Raw genomic sequence first — 27,835 nt, forward strand, 5'->3', positions numbered from 1 at the left:
CTGTCCTTGCAGGAAGTGTGTACTTTTTGTTTAAACTTGTTGTCGTTGGCTGCTCGAGTAGTAAAGAGAGCAGAGCATAATACGAGCCACCGTTTCTTGCCGTAGAATTGGAACGCGACCTGACCGTGGCAGAATGGGAAGCAACACTGTCCAAGATGGTGGCATCTCGAATGGATCTGCAATGGATGGAATATTAATGTCAACTGCTTTTTATGAAATATTAGCACCCTTGATTAGGGAGCCAGCCAATCAGGGTGCTCAGATAGCGGGATGTATTCACTAGTGCAAGCCTGTGTTCTGTTAGCTGCATGCTGTTGTCTCTCCATGACGCTTAAGCATTTCCACATTCTTCTCGCCCCCGCAGTCACATTAGCACTTGCAATGTTGACGCCGGTGCTAATGTGTGATTAAGTTAAATAAATATTTACTTCCCAATTGTCCCACAACGACACGTTTATGACAGAAGTCCCCTTTTCAGTGTTGATGAAAATCCCTATTAACACTGAAAACGGACTTCATCTGCAGGGCATCGTCGTTGGAAGAAAGATTAATTTAAGAAATATATATAATCTGATTTTCCAGTCACGCGTGCTAATATTTCTTTCGAGATTGTGTCATGTCCGGCGAGTTTTGGATCGATGTTAAAGGATAGTTCCGGGACTTTTTTTTTATTGTCCCTACGGGTCGGCCATGTGTTTGTAAGCATAAATCGGTAGATCGTAGAAAACTTTCCTATGGACCTTACCCGACTTTTCGCCCATTATCGCACTCGAAATCAGCCTCCATTTTGTGATAATCCTATCATTTCGCCCCATCGACCTGGCTCACCTGCCTTTTCGGCACTAAATCAAATCCCCCGCCCCTGAGCCTGACATCAGCAGACGCGTACTGCCCATTTCAAGCACGTCTCGTGTCAACAATCGCTGCGCCTCAGCTATTGACGTGTCGCCATGGAAATGGCAGGACGCCTCTTTCCCCAATAAGTATAAACAGACCGTTTCACAACACACAGCAGCAGATTTTCGATTCCATTCCTCTCTCTGTGTTACTTTGAGTATTCTGTGACTCGTTTCAGTGCTCTGCTCAGCTACCTTCGCCGCTTGTAGCCCGTGTGAACACCTGTACCATCTCTGTAAATTATTTTACTATCTTTACCGCACAATGGCCACAATAATGCCGTATATGTACGAGCCTGAGTACACCGAGGAGGAACTACTGGAAAGGCAAGCACACGAAAACGATGGGGATTCGGACGGCAGTTGGGAGGACCAGTCAACGGATGAAGAGCCTGGACCATGTCGCATGGACGGCGTCTCCACCTGGTGCACGTGCAATCGGTGCGAGCTAATGCCCACTGAGGAGGAGAACTGCTGCTGCCGTGAAAATTCCGGGTGCTTGGCCTACATTTCGGAAAGCGAGCAAAGTCTGCAGGAAGGCGAACAAAGTCCGCAATGCATCACCGAGCTGCCAGAGTTCACGGAAGCCTGCCTCTCACGGACCGTGTTGAGGATGATGATGGTGCTTATGCACGAACTTCGCGGCACTGTTCGTCCGCGTAATCCGAGTAACGAGTAAGTATACTCTGTTTGTGATGTCAGTGATGCCACTACTATTTCATGGTCATCTCCCACATATAAAATTACATCTACATATCATTCGAACGCATGTAAATTGGTTCCATATAGTGCATTTTCTAGATATAATTTTTTTCTAAGAAAAATGACATTTGTTACCTGAATCGACATTGATAAGAAAGTTTTGTCAGTTTAATACAGTTTGCATCTTTCTTTTTCACAGGTGGTACAGGCTGGTGGCCTATCGTTGCTTCACTTGGTGGCTTCACGGGAGGCTCGGACACCGCGTTCGGAGAGTAATACCTGCCTGTGCGGTACTTGCCATTAGACAACATTTCCCCAGTGACAGTGGACAATACCGCGGATTTTCCCTCGATGTGCTGCAACCTCAACTTTACAATGTGTAATGTTTATTATTTATGTTTAATTAAAATCTAAAATAAAGGCCAACATATATTTTAACAATGGTTGTTTTGATTTTTTAAATGAATCTAGTGTGTCTCCATTGAATAGTATATATTATTTTGTGGGTTGGCATCAAGCGTTGGCAATAAAAAGCCGTTGGATTTTATTGATACAAAACATGGTTATAGGTAAATAATAAATATGGTGGATCATAATAAATCCTCTTTTTGGGCACCGGGTACAGAGATGACCTCCATATATTCTCCTGGGAGGGTGAGGTATTTATAAACTCACCCCCCTGCCTTCCATGTAGTAGATCCTGCAGCCATCCTCTTACATTCAGTTAGATGGCCTCTCCTTGGTGAGGCCCTGCGGCAAACGGGTCTTGTCTGCACGACCACCGCCCCAATCCACCCCCCACCCTATCAAAGGCAGTTCGCACCGGGGTACTTGTGCTGCTGGCAAGTGGAGCTGTCAGGGAGCGATAAAGGCCAAGAGGTGCCAAAGACCATGTACACTTCAAAGTGGTCTATAGAGCATGGGTAGTTGTTCCCATGTCTACCTCCAGACCCCGTGTCTCCTGCCAAGCATCCCCCCTCACGCGGGACGCCCCCCTGCAATCCACATAAGTGTGTCTCCATTCACGAGTCTTCCTGTGTCTTGTCTGCACGACCACCGCCCCAATCCACCCCCCGCCCTATCAAAGGCAGTTCGCACCGGGGTACTTGTGCTGCTGGCAAGTGGAGCTGTCAGGGAGCGATAAAGGCCAAGAGGTGCCAAAGACCATGTACACTTCAAAGTGGTCTATAGAGCATGGGTTGTTGTTCCCATGTCTACCTCCAGACCCCGTGTCTCCTGGCAAGCATCCCCCCTCACGCGGGACGCCCCCCTGCAATCCACATAAGTGTGTATCCATTCACGAGTCTTCCTGTGTCTTGTCTGCACGACCACCGCCCCAATCCACCCCCCGCCCTATCAAAGGCAGTTCGCACCGGGGTACTTGTGCTGCTGGCAAGTGGAGCTGTCAGGGAGCGATAAAGGCCAAGAGGTGCCAAAGACCATGTACACTTCAAAGTGGTCTATAGAGCATGGGTTGTTGTTCCCATGTCTACCTCCAGACCCCGTGTCTCCTGCCAAGCATCCCCCCTCACGCGGGACGCCCCCCTGCAATCCACATAAGTGTGTCTCCATTCACGAGTCTTCCTGTGTCTTGTCTGCACGACCACCGCCCCAATCCACCCCCCGCCCTATCAAAGGCAGTTCGCACCGGGGTACTTGTGCTGCTGGCAAGTGGAGCTGTCAGGGAGCGATAAAGGCCAAGAGGTGCCAAAGACCATGTACACTTCAAAGTGGTCTATAGAGCATGGGTTGTTGTTCCCATGTCTACCTCCAGACCCCGTGTCTCCTGCCAAGCATCCCCCCTCACGCGGGACGCCCCCCTGCAATCCACATAAGTGTGTCTCCATTCACGAGTCTTCCTGTGTCTTGTCTGCACGACCACCGCCCCAATCCACCCCCCGCCCTATCAAAGGCAGTTCGCACCGGGGTACTTGTGCTGCTGGCAAGTGGAGCTGTCAGGGAGCGATAAAGGCCAAGAGGTGCCAAAGACCATGTACACTTCAAAGTGGTCTATAGAGCATGGGTTGTTGTTCCCATGTCTACCTCCAGACCCCGTGTCTCCTGCCAAGCATCCCCCCTCACGCGGGACGCCCCCCTGCAATCCACATAAGTGTGTCTCCATTCACGAGTCTTCCTGTGTCTTGTCTGCACGACCACCGCCCCAATCCACCCCCCGCCCTATCAAAGGCAGTTCGCACCGGGGTACTTGTGCTGCTGGCAAGTGGAGCTGTCAGGGAGCGATAAAGGCCAAGAGGTGCCAAAGACCATGTACACTTCAAAGTGGTCTATAGAGCATGGGTAGTTGTTCCCATGTCTACCTCCAGACCCAGTGTCTCCTGCCAAGCATCCCCCCTCACGCGGGACGCCCCCCTGCAATCCGCATAATGCCACGACATATACACGTCATTCATTCACAAACCCACCCCTGTTTCGAATTCTTTATAACCCACTTCATATTTCTAATGAGAACTTCTTTGCGCTTTGCTAGTCAACCCGTGAAGGTGCTGGTTATCTGCTCTTCGTCTCTGTGAACTTCCGTGACCACTTTGAGCAAACTCGTCAGTTTGCAACCTGTGAACTGCTCCCTGTTCTACGACAAGAAACTACTCTGATCCCTGCATCTAACTGTTTGTTCGTCACGGTAAGTCCATGTACCATAATCATTTTGCGTCCAATTTTTTAATTTATATCTATTTGCTAGTAGTCATCAAATTGCATCCATGTTTTCTTTTCGTTCACGACAGTACATGCAAGGAACTAGTCACATGTTCTGAGTTTAGTCAAATTACTTTTTCTATTTTTTCAAAGTTATTGAAATACTTATCCGCATGTGAATAATGTGTATAGTTCCAAGAACCAAGAACCAAGAACCAAAACGAACCTTGCATTGAACCTTTTATGTGTCATTTAATGTTTTAACACATTGGTATTCATAGAGAATTGTTGATCTTTACTTTTCAGAACTTTCCATAATGCCTGCCTGTTCCATTGGCGGTTGCCCTTCGAAGACCCATAACAAATCTGAAGGTACTATAATGCATGTTTTCCCTAAGACAATAGATCAGATAAGAGAATGGGTCCGATATTGCGGATATCCAGCCTCTGAGCTAGAAAGTAGAGTCCTAGAAGTCTTTGCGGACAAGAGGGGTGATCGATATCGCATCTGCAGCAGGCACTTTAGCCCAGACATGTACTCCACATCATTGCTAATAAAGAAGAAAACACCGCGAGCGAGGCGAAAATTGCTCTCAACCGCTATTCCAACTCTATTCGTCCACATCCCTCCACTGGTGAGTCAAGTTTACGGATTTAGCTCTCAGCCTTGCGGTAGTGTGTAGCATTAGCTAACCATAATTTCCCCATTTATGTATCCACTCAATATGAAGGCGGAAGATTCTCCATCCGTGTCGTTACTGCAGTCATCAGCCACTTCAAGCGCCTATCGGGTAATCTTACTTAGCTATTCTGCCACTGACTTGTTTTAGGCATGTAAATCAATAGTTTTAATTTATCGTGTAATTATTTTACCTAATGGTACACCACAGTACTCGTCCTCTAGTCTTTGTTTTCAGTTATAATTATTGTTATCCAAAATAATGCAAGTACTGTCTTTCAGGGAGATGCTGAGGAGTCCAACACATTGACGACAACCGTAGATGTCACTCAGATGCTCGAGGTACGTTTCCGGACAGTTCCATCGATGGAGATCATCAGATCTTGCATTCCTGTAGCGTGATTGTTACACACAATGTTTCTTTCGTTTTTAGCCATTGGTATGTCCTTCTGTCATCGCCCTCCTATGTGTCTTCTTTTTTCAATATTGTGTTCATTACTAATGAAGTCCTATGTTTCAGGGAGTCGATGGAGCATTAGTCCAAGAAGAAGGGGGAGCATGCAGTTACGGGTCGGCGCAACAGCTTGCAGAAGTGTGCACCGCAGTTACAGCGTCCCTTGATGTTCTTATGCATTTCGAGGTATGGATACTGACAGATCAATCATGCGAGATCAAATGACGTGATTACATCCGCTATACTTCCTTCTTTATTAACGCAAGTACTATGTTTCAGGGAGCTGACGGAGCTTCTTCAACAAGAACATCACCCCTAGTAGTTGATGCAGATCTCTGGGTGGTGACACTTCCAACGATGGAGCAAATCGAATCATATTTAGATATCCATTATTTATTTTAGACAACTGATCATTTGTGCAGGTCTATTTAGATGAGCCGTTGACGCCTGCAGAAAGTTTATGTTCTTTTAAACAAAATAGAAAACCATACTAATGCAATTACTGTGTTTCAGGGAGTTGCTGAAGCGTCATCTTCAATAATATCATCAATGGAAGTCTATGCGGAGCCCGAGGTATGGATCTTGACAGTTCAATCTAACTAGATCAACAATGCGTGAACTATTGTCGTTTGAATGTTCTACACAATGCGTTCATTCGTGTTTTGCTATTGAGATGTACGTATGGGTATTGGTCCCCAAGTACATTTTGTGTTTTCAATATTATTGTACATACTAATGAAAGTTCTATGTTTCAGGGAGTCGATGGAGCCTCAGTGAGTGATGGATGTGCTTATCATGAAAATATAGTCGTTGCAGCGCGAGAGGAAGTGGAGACATGCACACACGAGTCGGAGCAACAGCGTCCAGATGTTGAAGTTCGAGGCAAGAAAGTTTCAAAGAAAAGAAAGCAAAAGAAGGTTAGTGTCCTGTTCACTATATTATGTTGTCTTTCACTGTCAATAGTTCAATACTGTAAGTTGTGTTTAAACTGAACATCCCTTTTCTAATCTGTCCTCTAGTTGCGAGTGGGTGTAAGAACTAGATCTACACAGACAGTGAAGCGAACGAGAGATGTTGCTTGTCAAACCTTTTGGCAGGGACTTGAGACTGGAGATGCATCGTGCCAATGGGAAGAATATGAAGTGATTGACAACGGAGCTATACCACCACCAGCAATTGATAGTGAATGTCCTCCTGGTAGTTCGGATGCAGTCGGAGATCAATTCACAGAATCCACACCCGCAAAAAATAAGAGCGCGCGAAAGTTGAAGACATTGTTTTTTTCTCCCATCTCCGGACAAGGAACAGTTGTTGCAGTGGAAGAGAATGACATGGACGACAATGAAACACCATCAATATCACTCAGCATAGCGGAAGACGATATCAGAGATTGTACCTTTCATGCGAGTGACATGTCCTCAACGTTACAGGCCGAACCAGCTGGGATGCAGAGTGACAGTATAAGGAAAGAGGCCAAATTCATTGTATTCGATAGCTGTTTGATGGATATTATTATGATGATGAAATGTGGGCATTGGGTTGGTGGGGAAGTATGTGGGGAGCCATTGATTAATGTGACTCGTGCAATTCGAGGCACTAACCTTAAAATACATGCCACCTGTACACAATATCATCCGTTCGCATGGTCTGCACAACCCATGCTGGGGCAACTGCCAGCAGGCAATCTACTTTGTGCAGCGGCCGCACTTTTTAGTGGTTCAAGTTTTAAAAAGTTACAGTATTTCTTTCAGTTTGTGGGAATCCATTTCATTGCGAAAACTCAGTTCTACAAATACCAAACCGATTATCTATTTCCAGCCATCAGCGAAGCTTGGAGAATGGAAAAAATGTCAATGGAAAGTACATTCGCGGGCAAACGCTTCAGGCTAGCCGGTGATGGACAGTGCGACAGCCCAGGATTTTCAGCCAAGTACTGCACCTACCACTTTCAGGACATGGAAAGTAAGAAAATTGTGAGTTCGGTGGTCGTGCAGGTGTCACAAAGTACATCCTCAGTGGCCATGGAGAAAGTTGGCTTTGTAGCATCATTGCAAGAACTACAATCGCGGGGAATGGTGATCGACCTGATAGCCACGGACAGACACGTTTCAATTGCCAAGACAATGAGAGAAGAGTACAAAAATATAAATCACCAATTTGACGTATGGCATCTTGCAAAAACAATCAATAAAAAATTGTCGGCTGCAGGAAAAAAAAAAGGTATGCAAGGTATTTCACAGTGGTCCAAGTCAATCAGCAACCATCTTTTGGTGGAGCTCAAAAACATGTGAAGGGTCGTTGGAAATTCTACTGGAAAAATGGCGGTCAGTAATGTTGCACTGTAGCAACGTACATCGATGGTCGACAAATGAACATTTCCACAAATGTGAACATGGCCATTTGTCCACAGAGGAGGCACGGAAGAAGAAGTGGTTGATTCCTTCATCACCCACTCACAAGGCCATTGAAAAGATTGTATTTGATAAAACTATAACAAGAGATTTGAGGGGACTCACGGAATTCTGCCACACAGGAGATTTGGAGGTGTTCCACAATATGTGCCTAAAGTACAGGCCCAAAAGATTGCATTTTGGCATGGAAGGCATGATAAATCGGACTCTTCTAGCGGTCTTGGCACATAACCATAATGTTGGCCGTCAACAAAGTAGGACGACCGGAACTTTAGGGACGCTTCGCTACAATAAGGCCTTCACTAAAAGAAGTAAACAATGGGTGATCAAACCAGTGTTTGAGGATATGCAATATGAGTTTATTGAGAGACTTATCGTAGATGTCCTCGATAGGCACATACATGGAGTGGTGAACGAACCTATGCAGGGGACAACTGCATTGCCACCCAACATTGCCTCTGTTCCATGTCCACCTAAAGCAGAGCTCATTGAGAAATACACATCACGGTTTAAATGATTGTAATTTGATTGTCTGTTGTCTCGAGTCTCCCCATGTTGCAGGCCCATTGCATATGTGTAGCTATGTATTGTGTAAATAAAAGTGATTGCTCAGTGTACATGCAATGTGTCTCTCCACCCTTGCCCCTCCCTTCACCGTGCAGTAGTGCGAACCACCCGGGTGTCACCTGTGACTTTGCTCTCGAGTCTCCCCATGTTGCAGGCCCATTGCATATGTGTAGCTATGTATTGTGTAAATAAAAGTGATTGCTCAGTGTACATGCAACGTGTCTCTCGAACCTTGTTCATTTGCGCATTAAATTAAACCAAACAGTAATATAAATCATTTTTACAAAAATTATAGAATGTTTCCGTATTACAAACACATGGCCGACCCATAGGGACAGTAAAAAAAAAAAAGGCATGCAGACAAGATGCCCTTACACTAACTGTAGCAAACTAGAAATGTGTGCTCGCTCAAAGTGAAGGTCAGCTGCTTTGATGTTTTGCTCGGGTGGCGGAACGGCCCACGAGCCAGTATAAGGTTCTATTGTGATTTGACCTTGACAGGCCGGGACCATCACGAAAGACTAAGAAAAGATAATGAATAAAATTTCAGAAACGAAACGATGAGCCACGTTCATTAGAACAAGTAACGTCGGCAAATAAGGAATGGTGGTGTTTCGGGTCTGCCCTACACAGAGACACAATGGAAAATGCAAATATAATGTAAGTAACTTTTGATGAGTTTATACCGCAATTTCATTACTATACAGTGGCTTTAAAGACAGGTTCTGTTGTACTTGTTCGTTCTATGTGGCACATTGTTTTCTACTGCGCACTATCTTGAGGAGAACCATATCCTTTTACGGAAGCACCTCAAAACCTTCCTCTTTCCTTCTGCTTTCTCTCTCCCTCTCCCCTGCTACAACTGGTCAGCTGTTCCCCTGCTACAACTGGTCCACTGTCTGCGACCTCGGTCCTGGGCCCTTCCACTCTCCACCTGCACTGCCTCCCTGTCAACCCCTGCACTGGGGGACTGTCTCAGTATCCTACAGCCCCCCCTTCCCAGCACTTGTTCTGCACTTACCTTGCACTTGCCACCAGCTGGCCCTATTTATTTATTATTTTATGCTACTTACCTTGTACTCCACTCCCCCCCCCTCCCTGCCTCGCCACGCCTTTAAACACTTGTGTACACCCAGTAGCGCTGTCCTAGCTATGCAATGAATAATTTTAATAAAGATCTGATGGTGAGACTAATTTCATTTTTTATGTTTTTAGGTACATCCTCCATTATTGTCTGTGTCACGAGTACCAGACACCGGTGGACGGCTTCTACAGCCGCCAGTTGCTTCTCCGCGTGAACAACGTTACCACCCTGACCATTTTATGGGACGATCGCCAAGTACAAGTATGCCCTTACGCGGTACTAACGGTTAGATGCAACATGCCTACCGTTGTGGTGGCCTAGTGCCTCGTTGTTGGAACAGCCATGCGATTATCAGTGCGACCGAAGAGCTTATTTTTATCGTAAACCAACACCCTGTGTACTGCACACGAACATCGCTTCCCTCAAGACGAACTAATTTGGATCGAGAGCAAAGAAAAATGCAAATCGCTGAATATTCTCTAAACATTTGATGTCCAATAAATGTACTTTGCCAAATGTACAATCTTGCCGTTTGCTTTTAAACCACGGTTTCACATTCCGAATTGTGGCGCTGTATTGTGAGATGCTCTAAGACCCTGTGTACAGCAAAGGACCATCGCGTGCCCCAAAACGAACTTTTTGGAACGTGAGCAAATAAAAATGCAAATCGCTGAATATTCTCTAAACATTTCATGTCAAATAAATGTACTTTACCACATTTACAATCTTGCGGTTTGATTTCAAAGTACAGTTTCATATTCCGAATTGTGGCGCGCTGTGTTGTGAGCTGATCTGTGTTGATTTCCGGGGTCTGTGTGGAGTCGCGTAGAAGACGCCTGGGCGCGTTTGCCTACGCAGCACAGTCACGTCACGGGGAGAGGCGGGGAATATGAATGTTTTGATGAAGTCTGTTTCAGGGGCGGGGGATTTGATTTAGTGCCGCAATGGCAAGTGAGCCAGGTAGATGTGGGGAAATGATAGGATTATCACAAAATGGAGGCTGATTTCGAGTGCGATAATGGGCGAAAAGTCGGGTAAGGTCCATAGGAAAGTTTTCTACGATCTACCGATTTATGCTTACAAACACATGGCCGACCCGTAGGGACAATAAAAAAAAAGTCCCGGAACTATCCTTTAAGGAACATATCCTTTTATTCACTTCCCAAACTCTAATACCTCTCGCTAAGAATAATAATTTCAATGAAGTTGCTATTAAATCTGATCAAATTCTTTAAGCGTGGATTAGCTGGGCCATCGACGTCAGCAAATGGCCAATCCAAAAAGATTGGAAGACTACCCATAAACCTGGAATAAGGGAATGTCCGACGGTGTTAGCTTATCTAGAACAAATTGGAATATCATGGCTGATCGTGATATGATTCGATTAATAGTATCCTGTGGAAATACTTGTAATGACTGCTAATTAGGTCCCTTTTGCTGGCAGCTGGCTGGTTCCATCAGTGAATTAATGGTAAAGTATTCCATTTCTTGTGTCTGACCATTTTGGTTGGTGTGCCACAATATTAGTAATACAGGCCTCATTACACGGCAGGCTGAGGACCAAGGTGCTATTAGCACCTTGGTCCATGCCGGTAAAATACCGGCACCGCCTTGGAGGAAAGGGGAATTACCGCTCTATTCCAAGGTTGGCGGGGGGATAATTCCCCCTTGCCCCATTGCCCTCCCCCATTCCCATTTTTGCCCCATAGGGCTCTATGGGAATGGGGAAGGTGCTAATTACGGTGCCGCAAATTGCGGTACCGTAATTAGCACCATGGTCCCTTTGCGGGTTAGTTTTTAACGCCTGCTAAAAAGCAGGCGTTAAAGTACCAACCCGCAAAGGGACCTCGTAGTAAGGCGGTAAGGGTTTACCGGTACCGGTGCCCTTACCGGTACCGGTAAACCCTTACCGCCATCCGTGTAATGAGGCCCAATGTTTTCCTATTTCCATAACGAATATACATTTATCAGCATTCTAGAAGAACTATAAATGTTGGGGTTTTTAAACCTTATAAACCACCATTTTAGTGTCATCTATGCTTTGATATTTTCTATATGTTTAACATTCCGTTCTAGTATTTCTAATATCTAGTATGTACCATTTAAACGCATAACTTATTCTAGAATGTATAGCTTTTTTAATTCATTATCTAAACATGATAAAGCCTATTGATTGTGTGCTGTTACACCTGCCTTACACGTTCACTGATTAAAAGAGACACAGTGGACCTTGGTAATGTGGCGCTCTGATCAGCCTGTGATTACCTGCGGTGAAGCCAGAATCTGGTTGCTTTTTTTTGTCTAAACTCACCAGTCTGGACTTTTATGCTATATCTTTTTACCTTGATCCTAAGGAATGGCATCCATCTTAAAACAGCATTCCCTCCTCTCGAGATCACAAGATGGACGCTGACAAAGAGCTTCAGAGCAAACAGTTCTGGGATTGGACACGAGCCAAAGGTTAACGTGCTCCAGGTGGATCTGAACACGTCATATGCACTGGAACAACTCTGTTTCACTTCCTGTCCCCACCGATCATGCGCTGAATGGGCAATGGGCAATGGAAAGCCTCACAAACCTTGCTTCAAGATCTCCCCTCAGCTCCACTCACTTTGCCTTTAGCATTGGGGTGATTATTCTACGAGAGCTTGGCTCCGAAGAGATATATATACAATCAAGTAGAGCAAAGTTATGCTTCTATGATAGTGAGTCCCAAGGATCTTGACTGCTGTATGTGTTTACCGTGGATCGGGCCTACGTTTCTGGTGCTCCTCGTCTATGGTTGTCCACTCTTTGACAACGGTCCCCAATGATGTATTTGAAGGCTGCATGCTCCCAAGTCATAGCCTCATTCCTACAACTGTTCATTTTACACGCTCTTTCAAAATGGTTCCTAGGGGCCAGGCCCCATAAGGGGGTGAATTTCATCATCCACAAATGGTAAATTTCTTAAAGAAATACTAACACTGGATGAAGATGAAAAACGAGATCTCCCCCATGACCTTGGGGGTACCTTACCCCTCCCACCTGCCTGGCTGCATTCTCTGGGCCTGCCCCAGTGGCTGCCCCCAGTGGCAGTCCTCATTGCCCCGGATCTGATAGCGCTGGTTGAACTTCAGCTTCTTTTAACACTGCGCGTTAACGCAGTCGTCAGGAACGGACTGTACCACCTGCGCTTCTCAGAGGGGTTGTTGTCCTTCTGTGTCTTCCCCACAAAACGGTCTGCATTGTTGCAGTGATATAGTTGGTGCCCTTTCCACTAATGCAAAAGCCTCTAGCCAAGGCTCAAAAAATTCTAACCTCTTACTTCAGTCGAAAATTGCTCTGCCTGACCCATTTTCATGCTGAAGCTCCAAAACAATGTCACACCACCTCTGAAGTCTTTTCATGGGCACCTGGTCCAGGGAAGAACATGCAAATGAGACCAGGGGCCTCATTACAAGTTTGCCGGTCTGGTATCTATGGTATCGGTAAGGTTGCCGGTACCGTAGTTACCGGACCAGAAAACTACGAGTTCTGCTCGTGGGTGCCTTCCCGCCCTTCAGAACTGACCTGGCGGGCGTACCGGCACCCGTGAGCAGAGCATGTCGGATGCACCGGCACCATTCACGAATGGTGCCGGTGCATCCGACCTCCCCATTCCCAATGAACCCAATGGGAATGGGGAGCATTTTATTCCGGCGCCCGCGATTGGGCAATTACCTGGTCCGGCGAGGTTGTAATGACCCGGTAATTGGCCATTCGCCGGTGCCAGAAAAAATGTGCAAGTTTGGCGGCAGCCTGGCGGTTTTACCGGCAAGACTACCTACCGCCAAACTTGTAATGAGGCCCCTAGTGTCTGGTCCATCGGTCCTCCATGGCCACACTGAGGTATGGGCTTTGAAGGTCTTCAACCCTGCCAGCCTCCTAGATGCATGAGGTCATCCAGGCTCAACCTCCTGTATGCCTGACCAGATACACGAAAGGATGGGGAGCTAAACCTCTGGAATGCCCTGAAGTTCCGGAGGGACTTCAACACACTGTTCTTCTGCTCGATCGATGGAAAATTGGACCAATTCGCCCCTAATCACCAGGCTCCGGACACCTCAGCCCTCCTACTGATCGACAGTGGTGCTTTGTGCTTGTGAGCGACATAAGACTGGCCTCACCCCTACCTAAAGCATTTCTTGATTTTATTCTCAATTTGCAAGTCCGATACAGTGAATCTTTTGGATCTACGTCATTTGCTCGAGAATATTGCCTCGAAGCCAATTTCATTGTTTAAAAAAAATATTTAAAAAAATGTAATTTCAGGCCCACCGCAGCCCCCTCAAATCCCACCCACCATACTACCCTAATCCAACCCCTCTACCCCATCTACATTGCGACGAAATGTGTTAAAATAAATTCGATGTAATGGAGTTCGAAGAAATGGCTTACGATGTAATGATATTCTATTTATATCGCGCGTGTACACAGGAATAGCAATCTTTCTACACTAGGACTTTGACAGTGGAACCATTACCTCCATTAACCGGCTACCAGTGCAAGCGACCTGTCCTCCTACCTGCCCCCCACTGATTCCAGTCCCCATGGCGCCCAGCAGTGGACAAAATGGCGCGTGACAGTTTACACACACCCTTCGATAAATACATCCTGCATGAAACCGATGAGGTCACAACACTTCACATGCCCACCTATGCACAACTGAATACAAACACGCACGGACAAAAACACACACACACGTGTGACTCTTACCTCTCCATGTTTCTATTTTGTGTTCCTCAATCTCGTAGATTTGCACCTTTGAAATGTATAAAAAGAAAACATAAAAAGGTTGTAAGTAGATTGATCGAATAAGATAGGTCAATAGGAAAAGCACCCGCCGCCAATGGAAAAACAACAGATTTGTGATTTATTTCGACAGTGCAACTTTCACTGACCTCGTCCCAGCCCCCAATGCATCGTATTCTCTGCACCTTGGGCTATGAGTCTGCACCAGGGCCATGAGTCTGCACCTGGGCCATGAGGCTGTACCTGAGCCCCGGGCCATGAGTCTGCACCTGAGCCATGAGTCTGCATCTGCACCCTTGGCCATGAGTCTGCACCTGCGTCCTGGCCCATGAGGCTGCACCTGCACCCTGGGCCATTAGTCTGCACCTGCACCCGGGGGCAATGAGCCTGCACCTGCGCCCTGGCCTATGAGGCTGCACCTGCACCGGGACCCTTGGCCATGAGTCTTCACCTGTGCCCTGGGCCATGAGGCTGCACCTGCACCCTGGGCCATGAGGCTGCACCTGCACCCTGGGCCATGAGTCTTCACCTGCGCCCCGGGCCATGAGGCTGCACCTGCACCCCGGGCCATGAGTCTGGACCTGCACCCTGGGCCATGAGTCTGGACCTGCGCCCTGTGGCATGAGTCTGACCTGCACCCTGGGTCATGAGTCTGCACCTGCACCCTAGGCCATAGGTCTGCATCTGCACCGCGGGCCATGAGTCTGCACCTGCACTCTGAGCCATGAGTCTGGGCCTGCTCCCTGGTCCATGAGTCTGCACCTGCACCAGAGCCATGAGGCTGCATCTGCACTGGTGGTCATGTGCCCGCACCTCGGCTATGAGTCTGCATCTGGGCTCTGGGCCATGAGGCTGCACCTGCACCCTGGGCCATGAGTCTTCACCTGCGTGCTGGACCATGAGGCTGCACCTGCACCCCGGGCCATGAGTCTTCACCTGCGCCCCGGGCCATGAGGCTACACCTGCACCCCGGGCCATGAGTCTGGACCTGTGCCCTGGGCCATGAGTCTGCACCTGCACCCTGGGCCATAAGTCTGCACCTGCACCCTGGGCCGTGAGTCTGCACCTGCTCCCTGGGCCATGAGTCTGCACCTGCTCCCTGGGCCATGAGTCTGCACCTGCACCTGGGCCATGAGTCCGTACCTGCACCCTGGGCCATAAGTCTGCACCTGCACCCTAGGCCATAAGTCTGCACCTGCACCCTGGGCCATGAGTCTGCACCTGCACCCCGGCCCATGAGTCTGCACCTGCGCCCCGGCCCATGAGTCTGCACCTGCGCCCCGCCCCATGAGTCTGCACCTGCGCCCGGGCCCATGAGTCTGCACCTGCACCCTGGGCCATGAGTCTGCACCTGCACACTGGGCCATGAGTCTGCACCTGCACCCTGGGCCATGGGGGCAGCACCTGTACTGGGGGCCATGAGTCTGCATCTGTACTGGGGGACATGAGTCTGCACCTGCACCCTGGGCCATGCGTCTGCACCTGCACGTGAGCCATGAGTGTGCACCTGCACCCTGGGCCATGAGTCTGCACCTGCGCCCTGGGCCATGAGTCTGCACCTGCGCCCCGGGCCATGAGTCTGCATCTGCACCTTGGGCCATGAGTCCGTACCTGCACCCTGGGCCATGAGTCCGTACCTGCACCCTGGGCCATGAGTCTGCACCTGCGCCGTGGGCCATGAGTCAGCACCTGCACCCTGGGCCATGAGTCGGCATCTGCACCCTGGGCCATGAGTCGGCACCTGCGCCCTGGGCCATGAGTCGGCACCTGCGTCCTGGGCCATGAGTCGGCACCTGCGCCCTGGGCCATGAGTCTGCTCCTGCACCCTGGGCCATGAGTCTGCACCTGAGCCATGAGTGTGCACCTGCGCCCTGGGCCATGAGTGTGCACCTGCACCTTGGGCCATGAGTCGGTACCTGCGCCCTGGGCCATGAGTGTGCACCTGCGCCCTGGGCCATGAGTCGGTACCTGCACCCTGGGCCATGAGTCCGTACCTGCACCTGGGCCATGAGTGTGCACCTGCACCCTGGGCCATGAGTCTGAACCTGCCCCTGAGCCATGAGTCTGCACCTGCGCCCTGGGCCATGAGTCTGCACCTGCACCTGGGCCATGAGTCTGCACCTGCGCCCTGGGCCATGAGTCTGCACCTGCGCCCTGGGCCATGAGTCTGCACCTACGCCCTGGGCCATGAGTCTGCACCTACGCCCTGGGCCATGAGTCTGCACCTCCACATGAGCCATGAGTCTGCACCTGGGCCATGAGTCTTCACCTGCGCCCTGGGCCATGCACCTGCTCCCTGGGCCATGGGGCTGCATCTGCACCGTAGGTCATGAGTCTGCACCTGCGCCCTGGGCCATGAGTCCGTACCTGCACCCTGGGCCATGAGTCTGCACCTGCGCCCTGGGCCATGAGTCGGCACCTGCGCCCTGGGCCATGAGTCGGCACCTGCGCCCTGGGCCATGAGTCTGAACCTGAGCCATGAGTGTGCACCTGCGCCTTGGGCCATGAGTCGGTACCTGCGCCCTGGGCCATGAGTGTGCACCTGCGCCCTGGGCCATGAGTCGGTACCTGCACCCTGGCCCATGAGTCCGTACCTGCACCTGGGCCATGAGTGTGCACCTGCACCCTGAGCCATGAGTCTGCACCTGTGCCCTGAGCCATGAGTCTGCACCTGGGCCATGAGTGTGCACCTGCGTCCTGGGCCATGAGTCTGCACCTGCGCCCTGGGCCATGAGTCAGCACCTGCACCCTGGGCCATGAGTCGGCACCTGCGCCCTGGACCATGAGTCTGAACCTGAGCCATGAGTGTGCACCTGCGCCCTGGGCCATGAGTGTGCACCTGCGCCTTGGGCCATGAGTCGGTACCTGCGCCCTGGGCCATGAGTGTGCACCTGCGCCCTGGGCCATGAGTCGGTACCTGCACCCTGGCCCATGAGTCCGTACCTGCACCTGGGCCATGAGTGTGCACCTGCACCCTGAGCCATGAGTCTGCACCTGTGCCCTGGGCCATGAGTCTGCACCTGGGCCATGAGTCTGCACCTGCGTCCTGGGCCATGAGTCTGCACCTGCGCCCTGGGCCATGAGTCAGCACCCGCACCGTGGGCCATGAGTCGGCATCTGCACCCTGGGCCATGAGTCTGCACCTGCGCCCTGGGCCATGAGTCTGCACCTCCACATGAGCCATGAGTCTGCACCTGCGCCCTGGGCCATGAGTCTGCACCTGCGCCCTGGGCCATGGGTCTGCACCTGCGCCCTGGGCCATGGGTCTGCATCTGCACCGTAGGTCATGAGTCTGCACCTGCGTCCTGGGCCATGAGTCTGCACCTGCGCCCTGGGCCATGGGTCTGCATCTGCACCGTAGGTCATGAGTCTGCACCTGCGCCCTGGGCCATGAGTCTGCACCTGCGCCCTGGGCCATGAGTCTGCACCTGCACCGTAGGTCATGAGTCCACACCAGCACCCTGGGCCATGAGTCAGCACCTGCACCGTAGGTCATGAGTCCACACTTGCCGCCTGAGCCACACGTCTGCACTTGTATTAGCAGCAGTGACTCATATTCTACCACCTGCACCAGCTTCCAACTAGAACACTGGCACATGTTCACGTAGAGCTAGGAAGCTCGCCCATGACCACTTAAATCTGGGAGCCACATCATGTGCACCTAGAACTACAATACTCCCCCGTTCCCACGCGCAATGAGATCACTCATCGGTGTGCAGCTAGAACTATAAGGGGCACCTGTGTCTACTTACAACTAGAATACTCCCCCGTGCACACCTAGAGCGGAATACTGATCCTCACCGACCTACACCCAGCCCACTCACCCATGTGCACCTAGGACTAAAATGATCACCTTCATCTAACTAGAATACCCACCCATGCCCGCTTACCACTGTAACACTGATGCTGATGTGTTCTATGTGTGCACCTAGAACTAGAATACCCACCCATGCCCGCTTCCCACTGTAACACTGATGTGTTCTATGTGTGCACCTAGAACTAGAATACCCACCCATGCCCGCTTACCACTGTAACACTGATGTGTTCTATGTGTGCACCTAGAACTAGAATACCCACCCATGCCCGCTTACCACTGTAACACTGATGCTGAAGTGTTCTATGTGTGCACCTAGAACTAGAACACACACCCATGCCTCGCTTACCACTGTAACACTGATGTGTTCTATGTGTGCACCTAGAACTAGAATACCCACCCATGCCCGCTTACCACTCTAACACTGATGCTGATGTGTTCTATGTGTGCACCTAGAACTAGAATACCCACCCATGCCCGCTTACCACTGTAACACTGATGTGTTCTATGTGTGCACCTAGAACTAGAATACCCACCAAAGCCCGCTTACCACTGTAACACTGATGCTGATGTGTTCTATGTGTGCACCTAGAACTAGAATACCCACCCATGCCCGCTTACCACTGTAACACTGATGCTGATGTGTTCTATGTGTGCACCTAGAACTAGAATACCCACCCATGCCCGCTTACCACTGTAAGACTGATGTGTTCTATGTGTGCACCTAGAACTAGAATACCCATCCATGCCCGCTTACCACTGTAACACTGATGTATTCTATGTGTGCACCTAGAACTAGAATACACACCCATGCCCGCTTACCACTGTAACACTGATGTGTTCTATGTGTGCACCTAGAACTAGAATACCCACCCATGCCCGGTTACCACTGTAACACTGATGTGTTCTATGTGTCCACCTAGAACTAGAATACCCACCCATGCCCGCTTACCACTGTAACACTGATGTGTTCTATGTGTGCACCTAGAACAAAAATACCCACCTATACCTGCTTACCACTGTAACACTGATGCTGATGTGTTCTATGTGTGCACCTAGAACTAGAATACCCACTCATGCCCGCTTACCACTGTAACACTGATGTGTTCTATGTGTGCACCTAGAACTAGAATACCCACCCATGCCCGCTTACCACTGTAACACTGATGTGTTCTATGTGTGCACCTAGAACTAGAATACCCACCCATGCCCGCTTACCACTGTAACACTGATGCTGATGTGTTCTATGTGTGCACCTAGAACTAGAATACCCACCCATGCCCGCTTACCACTGTAACACTGATGTGTTCTATGTGTGCACCTAGAACAAAAATACCCACTCATGCCCGCTTACCACTGTAACACTGATGCTGATGTGTTCTATGTGTGCACCTAGAACTAGAATACCCACCCATGTCCGCTTACCACTGTAACACTGATGTGTTCTATGTGTGCACCTAGAACTAGAATATCCATCCATGCCCGCTTACCACTGTAACACTGATGTGTTCTATGTGTGCACCTAGAACTAGAATACCCACCCATTCCCGCTTACCACTGTAACACTGATGTGTTCTATGTGTGCACCTAGAACTAGAATACCCACCCATGCCCGCTTACCACTGTAACACTGATATGTTCTATGTGTGAACCTAGAACTAGAATACCCACCCATGCCCGCTTACCACTGTAACACTGATGTGTTCTATGTGTGCACCTAGAACTAGAATACCCACCCATGCCCGCTTACCACTGTAACACTGATGCTGATGTGTTCTATGTGTGCACCTAGAACTAGAATACCCACCCATGCCCGCTTACCACTGTAATACTGATGTGTTCTATGTGTGCACCTAGAACTAGAATACCCACCCATGCCCGCTTACCACTGTAACACTGATGCTGATGTGTTCTATGTGTGCACCTAGAACTAGAATACCCACCCATGCCCGCTTACCACTGTAACACTGATGTGTTCTATGTGTGCACCTAGAGCTAGAATACCCACCCATGCCCGCTTACCACTGTAACACTGATGCTGATGTGTTCTATGTGTGCACCTAGAACTAGAATACCAACCCATGCCAGCTTACCACTGTAACACTGATGCTAATGTGTTCTATGTGTGCACCTAGAACTAGAATACCCACCCATGCCCGCTTCCCACTGTAACACTGATGTGTTCTATGTGTGCACCTAGAACTAGAATACCCACCCATGCCTGCTTACCACTGTAACACTGTTGTGTTCAATGTGTGCACCTAGAACTAGAATACCCACCCATGCCCGCTTACCACTGTAACACTGTTGTGTTCTATGTGTGCACCTAGAACTAGAATACCCACCCATGCCCGCTTCCCACTGTAACACTGATGTGTTCTATGTGTGCACCTAGAACTAGAATACCCACCCATGGCCGCTTACCACTATAACACTGATGTGTTCTATGTTTGCACCTAGAACAAAAATACCCACCCATGCCCGCTTACCACTGTAACACTGATGCTGATGTGTTCTATGTGTGCACCTAGAACTAGAATACCCACCCATGCCCGCTTACCACTGTAACACTGTGTTCTATGTGTGCACCTAGAACAAAAATACCCACCCATGCCCGCTTACCACTGTAACACTGATGCTGATGTGTTCTATGTGTGCACCTAGAACTAGAATACCCACCCATGCCCGCTTACCACTGTAACACTGATGTGCTCTATGTGTGCACCTAGAACTAGAATACCCATCCATGCCCGCTTACCACTGTCACACTGATGCTGATGTGTTCTATGTGTGCACCTAGAACTAGAATACCCACCCATGCCCGCTTACCACTGTAACACTGATGTGTTCTATGTGTGCACCTAGAACTAGAATACCCACCCATGCCCGCTTACCACTGTAACACTGATGCTGATGTGTTCTATGTGTGCACCTAGAACTAGAATACCCACCCATGCCCGCTTACCACTGTAACACTGATGCTGATGTGTTCTATGTGTGCACCTAGAACTAGAATACCCACCCATGTCCGCTTACCACTGTAACACTGATGTGTTCTATATGTGCACCTAGAACAAAAAAAACCACCCATACCCGCTTACCACTGTAACACTGATGCTGATGTGTTCTATGTGTGCACCTAGAACTAGAATACCCACCCATGCCCGCTTACCACTGTAACACTGATGTGTTCTATGTGTGCACCTAGAACTAGAATACCCACCCATGCCCGCTTACCGCTGTAACACTGATGCTGATGTGTTCTATGTGTGCACCTAGAACTAGAATACCCACCCATGCCCGCTTCCCACTGTAACACTGATGTGTTCTATGTGTGCACCTAGAACTAGAATACCCACCCATGCCTGCTTACCACTGTAACACTGATGTGTTCAATGTGTGCACCTAGAACTAGAATACCCACCCATGCCCGCTTACCACTGTAACACTGATGTGTTCTATGTGTGCACCTAGAACTAGAATACCCACCCATGCCCGCTTACCACTGTAACACTGATGTGTTCTATGTTTGCACCTAGAACAAAAATACCCACCCATGCCCGCTTACCACTGTAACACTGATGCTGATGTGTTCTATGTGTGCACCTAGAACTAGAATACCCACCCATGATCGCTTACCACTGTAACACTGTGTTCTATGTGTGCACCTAGAACAAAAATACCCACCCATGCCCGCTTACCACTGTAACACTGATGCTGATGTGTTCTATGTGTGCACCTAGAACTAGAATACCCACCCATGCCCGCTTACCACTGTAACACTGATGTGTTCTATGTGTGCACCTAGAACAAAAAAAAACACCCATACCCGCTTACCACTGTAACACTGATGCTGATGTGTTCTATGTGTGCACCTAGAACTAGAATACCCACCCATGCCCGCTTACCACTGTAACACTGATGTGTTCTATGTGTGCACCTAGAACTAGAATACCCACCCATGCCCGCTTACCACTGTAACACTGATTCTGATGTGTTCTATGTGTGCACCTAGAACTAGAATACCCACCCATGCCCGCTTACCACTGTAACACTGATGCTGATGTGTTCTATGTGTGCACCTAGAACTAGAATACCCACCCATGCCCGCTTACCACTGTAACACTGATGTGTTCTATGTGTGCACCTAGAACTAGAATACCCACCCATGACCACTTACCACTGTAACACTGATGCTGATGTGTTCTATGTGTGCACCTAGAACTAGAATACCCACCCAAGCCCGCTTACCACTGTAACACTGATGTGTTCTATGTGTGCACCTAGAACAAAAATACCCACCCATGCCCGCTTACCACTGTAACACTGATGTGTTCTATGTGTGCACCTAGAACTACAATACCCACCCATGCCCACTTACCACTGTAACACTGATGTGTTCTATGTGTGCACCTAGAACTAGAATACCCACCCATGCCCGCTTACCACTGTAACACTGATGTGTTCAATGTGTGCACCTAGAACTAGAATACCCATGCATGCCCGCTTACCACTGTAACACTGATGCTGATGTGTTCTATGTGTGCACCTAGAACTAGAATACCCACCCATGCCCGCTTACCACTGTAACACTGATGTGTTCTATGTGTGCACCTAGAACAAAAATACCCACCCATGCCCGCTTACCACTGTAACACTGATGCTGATGTGTTCTATGTGTGCACCTAGAACTAGAATACCCACCCATGTCCGCTTACCACTGTAGCACTGATGTGTTCTATGTGTGCACCTAGAACAAAAATACCCACCCATGCCCGCTTACCACTGTAACACTGATGCTGATGTGTTCTATGTGTGCACCTAGAACTAGAATACCCACCCATGCCCGCTTACCACTGTAACACTGATGTGTTCTATGTGTGCACCTAGAACAAAAATACCCACCCATGCCCGCTTACCACTGTAACACTGATGCTTTAGTGTTCTATGTGTGCACCTAGAACTAGAATACCCACCCATGCCCGCTTACCACTGTAACACTGATGTGTTCTATGTGTGCACCTAGAACTAGAATGCCCACCCATGCCCGCTTACCACTGTAACACTGATGTGTTCAATGTGTGCACCTAGAACTAGAATACCCACGCATGCCCGCTTACCACTGTAACACTGATGCTGATGTGTTCTATGTGTGCACCTAGAACTAGAATACCCACCCATGTCCGCTTACCACTGTAGCACTGATGTGTTCTATGTGTGCACCTAGAACAAAAATACCCACCCATGCCCGCTTACCACTGTAACACTGATGCTGATGTGTTCTATGTGTGCACCTAGAACTAGAATACCCACCCATGCCCGCTTACCACTGTAACACTGATGCTGATGTGTTCTATGTGTGCACCTAGAACTAGAATACCCACTCATGCCCGCTTACCACTGTAACACTGATGCTGATGTGTTCTATGTGTGCACCTAGAACAAAAATACCCACCCATGCCCGCTTACCACTGTAACACTGATGTGTTCTATGTGTGCACCTAGAACTAGAATTCCCACCCATGCCCGCTTCCCACTGTAACACTGATGTGTTCTATGTGTGCACCTAGAACTAGAATACCCACCCATGCCTGCTTACCACTGTAACACTGATGCTGATGTGTTCTATGTGTGCACCTAGAACTAGAATACCCACCCATGCCCGCTTACCACTGTAAGACTGATGTGTTCTATGTGTGCACCTAGAACTAGAATACCCATCCATGCCCGCTTACCACTGTAACACTGATGCTGATGTGTTCTATGTGTGCACCTAGAACTAGAATACCCACCCATGCCCGCTTACCACTGTAACACTGATGTGTTCTATGTGTGCACCTAGAACTAGAATACCCACCCATGCCCGCTTACCACTGTAACACTGATGTGTTCTATGTGTGCACCTAGAACTAGAATACCCACCCATGCCCGCTTACCACTGTAACACTGATGTGTTCAATGTGTGCACCTAGAACTAGAATACCCACGCATGCCCGCTTACCACTGTAACACTGATGCTGATGTGTTCTATGTGTGCACCTAGAACTAGAATACCCACCCATGCCCGCTTACCACTGTAACACTGATGTGTTCTATGTGTGCACCTAGAACAAAAATACCCACCCATGCCCGCTTACCACTGTAACACTGATGCTGATGTGTTCTATGTGTGCACCTAGAACTAGAATACCCACCCATGTCCGCTTACCACTGTAGCACTGATGTGTTCTATGTGTGCACCTAGAACAAAAATACCCACCCATGCCCGCTTACCACTGTAACACTGATGCTGATGTGTTCTATGTGTGCACCTAGAACTAGAATACCCACCCATGCCCGCTTACCACTGTAACACTGATGTGTTCTATGTGTGCACCTAGAACAAAAATACCCACCCATGCCCGCTTACCACTGTAACACTGATGCTTTAGTGTTCTATGTGTGCACCTAGAACTAGAATACCCACCCATGCCCGCTTACCACTGTAACACTGATGTGTTCTATGTGTGCACCTAGAACTAGAATGCCCACCCATGCCCGCTTACCACTGTAACACTGATGTGTTCAATGTGTGCACCTAGAACTAGAATACCCACGCATGCCCGCTTACCACTGTAACACTGATGCTGATGTGTTCTATGTGTGCACCTAGAACTAGAATACCCACCCATGCCCGCTTACCACTGTAACACTGATGTGTTCAATGTGTGCACCTAGAACTAGAATACCCACCCATGCCCGCTTACCACTGTAACACTGATGCTGATGTGTTCTATGTGTGCACCTAGAACTAGAATACCCACTCATGCCCGCTTACCACTGTAACACTGATGTGTTCTATGTGTGCACCTAGAACTAGAATACCCACCCATGCCCGCTTCCCACTGTAACACTGATGTGTTCTATGTGTGCACCTAGAACTAGAATACCCACCCATGCCCGCTTCCCACTGTAACACTGATGTGTTCTATGTGTGCACCTAGAACTAGAATACCCACCCATGCCCGCTTACCACTGTAACACTGATGTGTTCTATGTGTGCACCTAGAACTAGAATACCCACCCATGCCCGCTTACCACTGTAATACTGATGCTGATGTGTTCTATGTGTGCACCTAGAACTAGAATACCCACCCATGCCCGCTTACCACTGTAACACTGATGTGTTCTATGCGTGCACCTAGAACAAAAATACCCACCCATGCCCGCTTACCACTGTAACACTGATGCTGATGTGTTCAATGTGTGCACCTAGAACTAGAATACCCACTCATGCCCGCTTACCACTGTAACACTAATGCTGATGTATTCTATGTGTGCACCTAGAACTAGAATACCCACCCATGCCCGCTTACCACTGTAACACTGATGTGTTCTATGTGTGCACCTAGAACTAGAATACCCACCCATGCCCGCTTACCACTGTAATACTGATGCTGATGTGTTCTATGTGTGCACCTAGAACTAGAATACCCACCCATGCCCGCTTCCCACTGTAACACTGATGTGTTCTATGTGTGCACCTAGAACTAGAATACCCACCCATGCCCGCTTACCACTGTAACACTGATGTGTTCTATGTGTGCACCTAGAACTAGAATACCCACCCATGCCCGCTTACCACTGTAATACTGATGCTGATGTGTTCTATGTGTGCACCTAGAACTAGAATACCCACCCATGCCCGCTTACCACTGTAACACTGATGTGTTCTATGCGTGCACCTAGAACAAAAATACCCACCCATGCCCGCTTACCACTGTAACACTGATGCTGATGTGTTCAATGTGTGCACCTAGAACTAGAATACCCACTCATGCCCGCTTACCACTGTAACACTAATGCTGATGTATTCTATGTGTGCACCTAGAACTAGAATACCCACCCATGCCCGCTTACCACTGTAACACTGATGTGTTCTATGTGTGCACCTAGAACTAGAATACCCACCCATGCCCGCTTACCACTGTAACACTGATGCTGATGTGTTCTATGTGTGCACCTAGAACTAGAATACCCACCCATGCCCGCTTACCACTGTAAGACTGATGCTGATGTGTTCTATGTGTGCACCTAGAACTAGAATACCCACCCATGCCCGCTTACCACTGTAACACTGATGTGTTCTATGTGTGCACCTAGAACTAGAATACCCACCCATGCCCGCTTACCACTGTAACACTGATGTGTTCTATGTGTGCACCTAGAACTAGAATACCCACCCATGCCCGCTTCCCACTGTAAGACTGATGCTGATGTGTTCTATGTGTGCACCTAGAACTAGAAGACCCACCCATGCCCGCTTACCACTGTAACACTGATGTGTTCTATGTGTGCACCTAGAACTAGAATACCCACCCATGCCCGCTTACCACTGTAACACTGATGTGTTCTATGTGTGCACCTAGAACTAGAATACCCACCCATGCCCTCTTCCCACTGTAAGACTGATGCTGATGTGTTCTATGTGTGCACCTAGAACTAGAATACCCACCCATGCCCGCTTACCACTGTAACACTGATGTGTTCTATGTGTGCACCTAGAACTAGAATACCCACCCATGCCCGCTTCCCACTGTAACACTGATGCTGATGTGTTCTATGTGTGCACCTAGAACTAGAATACCCACCCATGCCCGCTTCCCACTGTAACACTGATGCTGATGTGTTCTATGTGTGCAACTAGAACTAGAATACCCACCCATACCCGCTTACCACTGTAACACTGATGCTCATGTGTTCTATGTGTGCACCTAGAACTAGAATACCCACCCATGCCCGCTTACCACTGTAACACTGATGTGTTCTATGTGTGTACCTAGAACTAGAATACCCACCCATGCCCGCTTACCACTGTAACACTGATGCTGATGTGTTCTATGTGTGCACCTAGAAATAGAATACCCACCCATGCCCGCTTACCACTGTAACACTGATGTGTTCTATGTGTGCACCTAGAACTAGAATACCCACCCATGCCCGCTTACCACTGTAACACTGATGTGTTCTATGTGTGCACCTAGAACTAGAATACCCACCCATGCCCGCTTACCACTGTAACACTGATGTGTTCTATGTGTGCACCTAGAACTAGAATACCCACCCATGCCCGCTTACCACTGTAACACTGATGCTGATGTGTTCTATGTGTGCACCTAGAACTAGAATACCCACCCATGCCCGCTTACCACTGTAAGACTGATGCTGATGTGTTCTATGTGTGCACCTAGAACTAGAATACCCACCCATGCCCGCTTACCACTGTAACACTGATGTGTTCTATGTGTGCACCTAGAACTAGAATACCCACCCATGCCCGCTTACCACTGTAACACTGATGTGTTCTATGTGTGCACCTAGAACTAGAATACCCACCCATGCCCGCTTCCCACTGTAAGACTGATGCTGATGTGTTCTATGTGTGCACCTAGAACTAGAATACCCACCCATGCCCGCTTACCACTGTAACACTGATGTGTTCTATGTGTGCACCTAGAACTAGAATACCCACCCATGCCCGCTTACCACTGTAACACTGATGTGTTCTATGTGTGCACCTAGAACTAGAATACCCACCCATGCCCGCTTCCCACTGTAAGACTGATGCTGATGTGTTCTATGTGTGCACCTAGAACTAGAATACCCACCCATGCCCGCTTACCACTGTAACACTGATGTGTTCTATGTGTGCACCTAGAACTAGAATACCCACCCATGCCCGCTTCCCACTGTAACACTGATGCTGATGTGTTCTATGTGTGCACCTAGAACTAGAATACCCACCCATGCCCGCTTCGCAC

General features: G+C 48.8%; 1 protein-coding gene across 3 annotated transcripts in view; it reads right to left on the reverse strand.

Annotated features, from left to right (window-relative positions):
* PRKAG3 (protein kinase AMP-activated non-catalytic subunit gamma 3) overlaps positions 1-27,835 on the reverse strand; it is a 340,336-nt gene that overhangs the window by 82,353 nt on the left and 230,148 nt on the right. For all 3 annotated transcript variants that reach the window (XR_011274756.1, XR_011274757.1, XM_069616869.1), the window contains exon 9: positions 14,186-14,231. Coding sequence is in view for 1 of the 3 variants with exons in the window: in XM_069616869.1 (XP_069472970.1) it covers positions 14,186-14,231 (46 nt within the window). In the remaining 2 variants the exon portion in view is untranslated. The remainder of the gene's footprint in view (positions 1-14,185; positions 14,232-27,835) is intronic.

Source organism: Ambystoma mexicanum, chromosome 9 (genome assembly GCF_040938575.1).
Source record: "Ambystoma mexicanum isolate Mex_15411 chromosome 9, UKY_AmexF1_1, whole genome shotgun sequence".
Classification (NCBI taxonomy): Eukaryota; Metazoa; Chordata; class Amphibia; order Caudata; family Ambystomatidae; genus Ambystoma; species Ambystoma mexicanum.